The 10457-nt window shown below is 39.9% G+C and overlaps 1 protein-coding gene across 1 annotated transcript in view; it reads left to right on the top strand.

Moving 5' to 3' along the window:
* Positions 1-3336: 3336 nt before the first annotated feature.
* The window catches only part of LOC121934290 (keratin, type I cytoskeletal 10-like), an 11666-nt gene continuing 4545 nt past the window's right edge, over positions 3337-10457 (top strand). Inside the window, exons 1-5 of the mRNA XM_042474646.1 lie at positions 3337-3897; positions 6386-6468; positions 6687-6843; positions 9122-9283; positions 9714-9839. Coding sequence (XP_042330580.1) covers positions 3337-3897; positions 6386-6468; positions 6687-6843; positions 9122-9283; positions 9714-9839 — 1089 coding nt within the window. The remainder of the gene's footprint in view (positions 3898-6385; positions 6469-6686; positions 6844-9121; positions 9284-9713; positions 9840-10457) is intronic.

Genomic DNA, 10457 nt, shown 5'->3' with positions numbered 1-10457 from the left:
AAGTATAACTGTTCAGATAGGGAGAGCAATATCGCACTTTTTTCCATAGAAGTGGTAATGATAATGATCTTCTTAGAAAAAGGAAAAAAAAATACCTAGTACTAACATTTTCTATTGTTATTATTAATATATGTTAGGAAATCACTTATATCCCATCTTTTCCTGAAAAACTGATTCAGACACTGCCTTAACGGTTACTCAAAGCATGGATTAATCTGTTTCTGTTTCTCCCACACACATTTTTTTTTAAATCTAAGTTTAATTTTATCCCCAACATGGCAACTGTGAATTTGACAAACTCTCATTTTAAAAAAAAGTGAACAAAATTTCTCATCCATGCCTCCATGTTAGAACCTAGATAAACCCCATTCTCTGTAGGCACCCATTGAGGCTGCTTAACATAGCCAGCCTGGATGTGGCTGGTGCCTTCCTTTTTAGCACTAGATTCAGAAGTTAAAACATGCAGCTATAGAAAACAGGCGGGTTAAAATACTATTATAATATAATTAAAATGCAGAACATATATTAAATACAGTGTTGCAAATTGTTACATCTCATTTATACTGAAACAGCTTGAGGTTTTCAAACTTTACTATCACCGAAGTAATGAGTAGAGTACACGCCTATCCCTTTAAACATGCATGTAACTGATCAGTGTACAGCTTTCATCGCCAGCATGTTTGTCCAACCTTTTCTCAATTACCAGCTGTGTTTCAACTTGCTGTTTGTCTGCAGAAGCAATAAAATGAGAAGTGTAGATAGAAGGATTCCAAGCAGAGCAAATATCCATCTTCCAGAGTCACACGGGTCCATTACCATCCTGACAGAATGGTGCTTATTGTAAACCATAAGTCTAAAGCTTCTTCAGAAACACGGGGTGCAGCTACACTGCAGAAATAATGCAGTTTGACCTCACTTTAAGTGCTGTAGTTCCATGCTATGGAATTTTGGGATTTGTAGTTTTGCACAGTGTTTAGCCTTCTCTGCCAAAGAGTGCTGGGGTGCCTTTCAAAACTACAAATTCCAGCATTTTGTAGGATGGAGCCATGGCAGTTACAATGGTGTCAAACTGTCTTTTTCTCCTGTGGCCAATTGTTCAACAGGAAGCAACAACTGCAGATGATAGGGGCCCTCTCTCCAGATCAGGAAAGAATCAAATCTTTCATTTTTAATATACCAGAACAGGAACAAAGTCATTTGGTGTGCAGATACAGCCTGTTATCAGAACCTGATTTGTAGCACCTACACTTTTCCCATGAGTCAAACCAACAGAGTATATGTTGAAGGATTATGGGAGCTGGATGCCAATACTTTTAGGGCCACAAGTTGCCATCCCTATTCTAACCCGTGTTCAAGTTGGCCCATCATTACTTGGCAATTCAGAATTGGATCTGATTCCTAGTCCTCATACCTTTGAGCCTGAATCTCAAAAATATGAAATATATTGGCATGGGAAGTTTCTGTTCTGTAGAATAATAGACAGTTACTGTATTACTGTGTTGCAATGTGTTAAAAGCACATCTGATCAAGTTCCCAATTTGCTCCATTGCAAAAACTGTGGGGACTGAAAACCCAATAATCCAACACTGTGTACATATCTCTTTATATTTTTCTCAGATTTTAAATCAAAAAGAGTATGAAAATGAGCTAAATAAGAGTTATTTGAATAATACATAAACTGTCCTACTTCCATCAATGTTCCATTCCATGGACGTGTCAATGAACTGACATAAAACACTGAATTATCATTCATTTACAAGGTGAACCATCATGAATGCTATTTGCCTGTGCACAGTAGCACACATTCCAGCAGAAATTGTATTAATTCATAATATAACAATAAGTAAAATTGCATTTAAGACCAAGCTTTTTCAGAATGAAGCTCAGTTCCAAGTGCATTTAAAGTCACATCAGCCTACAAGGACCCAAAAAGGAGAAAGCAGTGTTAGGAATGATGGAGCTGTAGTATAAATAATCAATGGATATTTTAGAACTGAGACAATGCCCTGATGTGCCCCTATTACCTCGTCCTCCATTTCTGTGCTGCTGTGGCTGTCTGCACAAGCGTCCTGCTGGGTCACTCAGCACAGCCACTACCACCACAAGTCACTCACTTCTGAGGTGAGAACAAGGTGTCCAGTGGTCACATTGCTAGGTGCCTCTTTCTGATCTAAGAGCAAGTAACCCATGGTGGTCACAGCAGAAGCATTGGCCAGGGTCAGCAGGATCCCTGTGCAGACAGCCACAGCGGAGGGCTCTCAATTTTCCTGGAAGATCCAGAACAAAAGGTCACTTATTTTTACATTGCTAACATTGCTATAGCCTGCTTCTGGTGTGGAAAATGCCGGATGTAGTCCAGACTGCGTGTATCGGAACCAGGGTTTGGGCTGTGCATCGTCCAAACAGGATGGCACCAGAATGAGAGGTGGGCCTTTTGGCCTATGCAGACAAAGCCACAGAGGAGCCATGGAAATATCAGTACTTTGGTTTGGAACAGCAGTTGCAGAGAAATTCTGCACAACAATTAGTAATAAAATAATGATGATCTATATGTGAATTAACTTGCTGTCTTCTGAATCATGGATTGAAGAGAAATTCTTTGGCCTGCAAATACAAATTCCCACATCTTCACATCTCTTAGAACATGCAAAGACAGGTTGTATATCAAATTAACAGTTCAGATTTAACATCAAATACTTTTTTTAATCATCATCCAAGAAGGCTGCAGTTAATAAATCAGGCAAATTGTAATTTTGTGCCAAAGCCTGGCAAGGTATTTGAGATCTGTTTTTCTGCTGGATTTCTTATAAAGAACTCAATAAATACATTCCCAGATGGAAAAACCTTGTGTATGTGTTGTTCATACATGTCACCTGCAGCTTTGTTTGGCTTCCTCTTTCAATTGGAAGGGTTATGCCTGCAGGCTTGATACGTTGAAGAGAATGCCATCTAATTCAAGTTAAAATAAAGAGGAGGCAGAAAGAGAAAAAAGGGAAAGGGCTGCTCATTAAAATTTAAAAGATAAAAAGAAAAGTACACTTGGCTGTATTCCATTTAGTTCCATCCACAATTTTGGCAAAACAAATATCCCTCCAGGATACATATTTCTAAAGAACTGGACCTGGTAACATGGTTTTTTAATCAGGCAAAACAATTATCCTATTATGGCTATTAAGACATTGACTTGGCAACAGATTTCTTTTGCTGGGATCAAGGCGGAAATGATACACCCTTTAACTCTGTATATAAATGTCAAAAGCCCACCAACTCGGCACACTCTTTCTAATTGCCTTGCCTTGCTGGAACAGAACACCCTGTACTTCTTGCTCAAAAACTATGGCTCTGTCAGTCCTTACTTCGGGCTCTTCCAGACAGCTTTCCTCATATAGCATTGGAGGTGGTGGTGGTGGAGGGTCTGTCAGATTATCTAGTGGTGGAGGATTTAGTAGTGGATTTGGTAGTGGTTCCAAATATGTTGGGGGATACAGTGGAGCAGGTTATGCTGGAGGAAGCCTTGTTGGAGGTGGATTGGGTGGAGGGTTTGGTGGAGGTTCTGGTGGGGGCTTGGGCAGTGGCTTGGGTGGAGGCTTTTCAAGTAGCAGCTTTGCGGGTGGCTTTGGTGGTGGCTATGGAAGTAGCCTTGGTAGTGGTTATGGAGGTGGCTTTGGTGGTGGCATTGGAGGGGGAGATGTTGGTCTCCTTTCTGGGGGTGAGAAGCAGACCATGCAGAATCTCAATGACCGCCTTGCTAACTACTTGGGCAAAGTACACGCTCTTGAAGAGGCAAACACAGAACTTGAACTCAAAATCAAAGAATGGTATGCCAAGTACAGCATCCCTGACACCACTCGAGACTACAGCAAGTATATGAACATCATTGAAGATCTGCGGGGCAAAGTAAGTAACCCGTCAACTATTGGGATTTGTTGACTGTGACCAACATTCTCCTGAGGTATGACTGGGAGCAAGAACTTTCTGCAATGTGCAATTCAATTATAGGTTTCTCATGCACTACAATATTGAAGAAAATGGTTGTGAAGGTTGTAGGCCTTAATACTCTCAAAGCTAGGAGTAATAAGGCTGTTGTCAATCTGGACAAATTTATACACAAACTGTCACCCTTGGACATCTGAAAATGAAACTTGCTTTATGGACAGTGCTTTGATCTGTGAATACTGTACCTTCAAAGTAAAGTCTTGATCTCTAGCTATATTTCACGACTCAATAACTGGTCATTTGTATCTCTTGTTAAGTAGAGGCAACCAGCCTGCATTTAAGATTTGACCAAACTAGACTCCATCTGTCAAGGTTAAATTCTACAAAATTATTATGGCTGATATATAATAGGAAAGGAACAAAAAGTAACCCTCTGTGATCATACACAGAACTGTAAGAGAACTACTACTTCTTAACTGGCGGAGTTGCTTTTTCTACATTGGAAGATATTTTACAGAGTCAGAACACTGGTCATTTTGTCTTTCCAGAGTGGAAGTGGTTCTCCAGGATCCAAAAGTAGATATATACTCCTCCCTGATCATCTGAGCTAACAAGAACATTAGGGATGCTAGCTGGGGGGATTCTGGGGGGCTGTAGTCCAAAAAAGTAACTTGTCTCATCTCTTACCACAAGCATTGCCTGAAGAGATCGAATCTTCATTTATCTGAAAACTAAGTGTTCTTCAACTAAGCTATCCACTTAGTTAAGTATAAGAGACTGTATTTTGCAAAAGAGGCTGGACCAAGACATTTTGCTGCCTGAGACAAAACAAGAAATTGTAGTCCATCCCACCCACCACCACCACCACCACATACACATACTGCCAAATCAAGGTGCATAGTACTCAAGGCCAGATGAAATGTTTTGGTACAGCAACCCCTTTTCCTTACTAGTAAAAATACAACAATAATAAATTTAAAAATTGATAATTTGCTCCCTTTTTATGACACTCGGCTGCCCCAGCCCCACTCTGCATAACACTGCAGGATTGCATGGCCCACGCTTATGTGGAAATTCTGGATGAGAAAGGTATGGGATTTTTTTTATGAAGTAGCAGACTTAAATGTAGATAGCTAAACTGAACGAAGGAAAAGGGAAGATGAAAGGGTTGGAAGAAGGACTGTGCCGATTTAAAATGTGAGATTTTGGAACACAGACATTTTAATGGTGAAAAGATAGCATTTGGAAGAAATGCTCCTGGGGCTACAATGTACAGACTCTACCAGCCACCATACCAACTAGCTGTTAAAAGTGTGGATTGTCCAAGCCATTCAGAAAAAGGAATACAATAAAAGACAGCAGGAAAGATTACCTTTCATAACATTTTTTTTAAAATAAATAAAAAGGAGAGAACAATAAACAGCAACACTTTTTTTAAAAAAAACAAAATTTCCATTTCATTTATACTTTTTAGATGATCGCGGCTATTACTGTGCTCGCTCTCGCTCACCTGCAGATGGTTTGGGCTACAACTCCCATCTGCCCCAGCCAGTATGTGTGGCAGTCTGGGGCTTATGGAGGGTGATAGCCCAAAATGTATGGAGGGCAGGTTGCCTATTCTTACCAGAAACCCCACAACAATCAAGATCCCCTCCTAAAATCTGTACATTTGTGTTTTTTATGTTTTCACTGCTATTAACAATAACTTTTTCTATGTTTTTGCTTATGTCACTGTGTGTAGTTTTATCTGTATTTGTTTTTATGTTTGTTTCTTTGAGCACCAGTTTTAGGAGACAGGCAGGATATAAATGAATAAATTAGAACAATCGAATGATAGAATCTCACTCTTGAGGTTGTGGCAGATTCCTTTCAGAGATTCATCTCTGCTGAACCCTCCTCATCACAAAATTAAATTAAATTAAAAAAATTTTTAATGCACAGATAAACTAAATATCCTCCATGCACTCACATGTAGCTGACTACTTTATATGAATTCTTCTCCCAGTTTTAGCATATAGCAATAGCATGTAAATTCCTATACTGCTTATCAGTGAACTATCTAAGCGGTTTAAAATTCCTCTGCATATTTTATTTCTCCAGTAAGATCTGTTGGTGTAAGCGTGCATGTCTTAAAGTGCTTGTGCAGGAGCTAGGCAAGCTGGGAACCAAGCTGTGCTCGGCAGATAAAAGTCGTAACACAATGCTTTATATTCTTTGTAGAGGGAAACTGGTAGGAATTATATGTCCAAATTGGTAGCATTACCATTGTGCACCTATCTGGCTCTCTGTGTGCAGAGAATGTACAGTACATCCAGCCATTATTATCTCCCCAGCATATGTGCAATCCTAGTAGACAAAAGGTCTATACAGCCTGATATAAAGAGTCCAGAGTACCAAAATGTATATGATTTCTTGATTTCACTGCAGCTATCTTTTTGTTTGATTACAGATACTTAGACAAACCATTGAAAATGCTGGGATCATTTTGCAAATCGACAATGCTCGCCTAGCTGCTGATGATTTCAAACTCAAGTAAGTACCAAATCCCTGGTGAGAAAGGATGAAAAATGAAGATGCCCAAGTTCTCTCTTCTTTGTTCTCAGCTTCCCCCACAGGGTTTTAGCCTGGGCAGGAAGAGATGGGATTGGCTGATCACTGTCCTTCTTGAACTCAAGGTGGACCTGTAGTGGTGCATTATTCTTTAGTGTCAAAATATACTGTACCCATCATTCTTAATATTAACTTTCAAGGTATGAAAATGAACTCTTCCTGCACCAGAATGTGGTGAATGATATCAATGGCCTGAGGAGAGTCTTGGATGACTTAACCATGCATAGGTCTGACCTAGAGCTGCAGATCGAAAGCCTAAATGAGGAGCTTGCTTACCTCAAGAAGAACCATGAGGAGGTAAGACAACACAAGGTGGAACTGTTCATTCTAATCTTTGCTGTGGTGCAAAATTTGCTAATATTAGATGCTAGACTCAGGTCTTAATCAGGAGCTGAAAAAATAGCGATGGTAGCTGAGGAATCCTGAGATTTGTGAGAATTCTGGGAGTTGCACTTTGTACCAAAGTAGCCCTCAAACTAGGAGCTGACCTTCCTTAACAGCATCATTATACCCTGGAAGCAAAGACATGCACACAGACCACTTGTCATTGACTTGTTATGTGAGGCAGATGAGTGTGTAAAGGGAAGTAAGAAGTTGCTCACCTGCAGAAAAGATGGCATCATATTTTAAAATTATATATTTAAAACACTATGGATATTAGCTTGAATGAAGTCTGAAAGGTGGTATTTAAATCATTTGGGTGAGCTGAAAGTAATTGTGTGTGTGTGTGTGTGTGCGCGCGCGCGTGCACGCATGTCCACACTATGCTCATATACAATTTATAAGAGAAATTAGGATAAGATTCTCAGGGTACTTCCAGATGAACAGCTTTTAGCACTGTCAGTTAAAAAAGGCAACGAGTTTTTGTTTCCCTCCTTAATCCCAGCTGTGCCTACCATCTAGTGGTCAAATAGAAGCATGCCAAGACTGCTTTAAAACTGAACTGAAAAAAATCCAGCCACAATTGTAAAGGCACTGAGCTGGCCTTGAACTGCAACTTGGTGAGAGAGTATGCACATGCATCTCTCTCAAGTCCCCTTTATAACTGTATATACTCAAGTATACATTGACCTCGAGGTCAGGTTTTAGGGCCAAAATTATGGATTTTGCCATGACCCGTGGATAGGTCGAGGGTATAACTTGGAGGCTCCTTCAGTGTGTGTATGTGTGCATATGGCAAGAGAAATTCTGATGGAGGCTTTTCTTCATCGTTTCAGCTTTTGTTTCAACCAGATGCACAGGCGAGAGGGGGGACTCTTAAACAAACAGTAATATCAGTCAATCACCCAGGACTCTTTCTGCTTGGCTCTTTCTTACTAAACTCCTCTCCACACTGCATGGGGAAATCTGAAAGAGCTGGTATCACATTTCTATAGTCAACCTAGGATTTTGGAGTCAATTTTTGGGCATAAATTTTTAGATTTATAGACAAGTATATTCTATCAGTGCTGTGTGCCTTAAAGTCATTTTTTACTTATGGCAACCCTAAAGTGAACCAGTGTGGGGCAGTGGTTTGAATGCTGGACTATGACCCTAGAGCCCAGGGTTTGAATCTCCACTTGGCCATGGAAAGAAGCTGGGTGACTTTGCGAAAGTCAAACTCTCTCAATTTTAGATGAACCCTCTCTGAACAAATCATGCTAAGAAAACCCGTGATAGGTGTGCCTTAGCATTGCCATAAGCCAGAAACAACTTGAAGGCACACAACAACAAACCCTAAAGTGGGGTTTTCTTGGAAATTTCATTCAGCTGGGGGTTGCCAAATTGCCTTCCTCTGAGGCAGAGAGATTATCACTTGCCGAAGGTTATCCCGTGTGTTTCCATGGTATCCTGAAGTCCTTGGTCAACATTCAAACTACTACACCACACTGGTTCCTATCTTATGCAATACTTGTTTTAATTTTCCTCATAAAATTGTATGTACTGCATTTATTTGGTTTATCATAATCCCCATACTCCTACATTTTTCAGCCTTTAAGACAAAGAATTTTGAAATAAATATGAGAACAACTCTACATGTAGTTACGTGTGTAATTATCCATCTATGAATGTCATTATGCCACCAAAATAAATACTTTCCTTTGAAGAGATCTTTACATTCAGGAAAATGGTTAGATTGCTGGATGGTCACTTGGGAGATCCTGGTTCAAATACCCACTAAGCCATCAAAGTTACCAGACAGTCTCAAACCAGCTGCTGATTTGCAGAGGGACCCATCTCACAGGGTTGGTGGGAGGATCCAATTTAGGAGAAGAGCTATGTATGATACCTTAAGTACATTGGAGGAAATGTAAGATAAAATATAGCTAATACATCAAATAAGTTGGCTACAAGCTGTAGCCAAGAACCATACACCCCTCTCAGGTTACAACTTAGTTACAGTTCCCAAAAATAATTTTTTAAAAGGGAAGAGACCATGAGAAAGAAACTTTTTTAAAAAAAAATCAGGTATGGCTCTCATTCATGTCAATGACACACACTCTTAACTCTCCTATTCTTTTGTGGACTGTTCCAGTTTTGTGTTCTGGTTCTTCCTGTATGCAGACACTGATCTATTTGGCTTCCCCTACTGCAGGAACTAAAGAGCTTCCGAGGAGCATCTAGTGGGGATGTCAATGTTGAAATGGATGCTGCTCCAGGAGTTGACTTGACTAAATTGCTGAATGAAATGAGATCCCAGTACGAGTCACTTGCAGAGAAGAATCGTCAAGAGGCAGAAGATCGATTCAACCAACAGGCAAGAAATGTCTCTATCTCACCCACTCTCTGAGCCCTAAGAAATGTTCCAATTCTTCAACCTGTTAAACAAAGAGTGCAGAAAGAACATCTTTGGGGTCATATGCAGGCACCAAGGCTGCTTTTGTAGCCCATGGCATTTCTATACCCCTCACACCAACCTTTCATGAGTCAGAAAATGGGGAGGGTGAGTTGTTTCACCTTTTAAACCAGTTGCAGGGGAATTCTGCACAGTTTAATGTCAGAAAATACCTGTTTTAAAAAGCCAAAGTGTATTTCCACCAAATTATTGGGATTTTTTCCCATTGGGGGAATATTTTTGGCAATTCATGTGGCACCAGAGTGTCAGGGGCAGAAACTGATCCCCTTACCTTATCACTATTACTCAGCTCTTTAATAAATGTTTCTCATCTTTGGTTATCTTACCTAAGGTTGGAGCTCTGAGGCAAGAGATTTCTGCTAATGTGGATCAGCTAAGCTCAAGCAAGAGTGAAATTACAGAGCTGAGACGTACCATACAAGGGCTCGAACTGGAACTTCAGGCCCAGCTTGCCATGGTAGGTGTAACATCATCAAGCCAGCTTGAGTTCTTCAAAATGGCGGGGCTGGGGATGTGCCATTTAGCCTGAACTCACCGTGAATTGTCAAAAGGAAAAAACTGTTTGCCATTAACATTTTAAAGATGGTGAATGAGTTGACCATTTTTCATACTAGCTCATCAGATCAACTAACACGTCTTCAGTTTATTGTAGTCCTGATTTGAGCACATTCTGACCATTGTACAGAGATGATGAGGAAACTTCTGACATATCTAAGGCACAAGTAGGGTTGCCAGAGTGAAAATGAGAGAATGCTGAAATTTCCCTTTCTTCACAATCTTTAAAGACATTTTCCATTTTGCAACCTTATGTAAGAAAGACTCAAAAAAGGAATCATGAAGTTCACCAGAAAAATGATGTACTTGCAGCCCAAAGAGAAGAGTGACTGTTATTTGCTATTTGATGTTTTTAATTTGTTGCCTGTTTTATTGAACTCTTTCCTGTATTGTTATGTATTATTTATATGTATTATGCTATTATTTCTTAGATTGCACACCATGAGCAGGTTTACTCTTATCTATTTTATTGTTTGTATGTACAGCGCTGTGCAAATCTACAGTGCTATATAAATAAAAC

Source organism: Sceloporus undulatus, chromosome 6 (genome assembly GCF_019175285.1).
Source record: "Sceloporus undulatus isolate JIND9_A2432 ecotype Alabama chromosome 6, SceUnd_v1.1, whole genome shotgun sequence".
NCBI lineage: Eukaryota > Metazoa > Chordata > Lepidosauria > Squamata > Phrynosomatidae > Sceloporus > Sceloporus undulatus.
The sequence above is the reverse complement of the archived record's forward strand: the minus strand, read 5'-3'. Positions and strand labels throughout refer to the sequence as shown.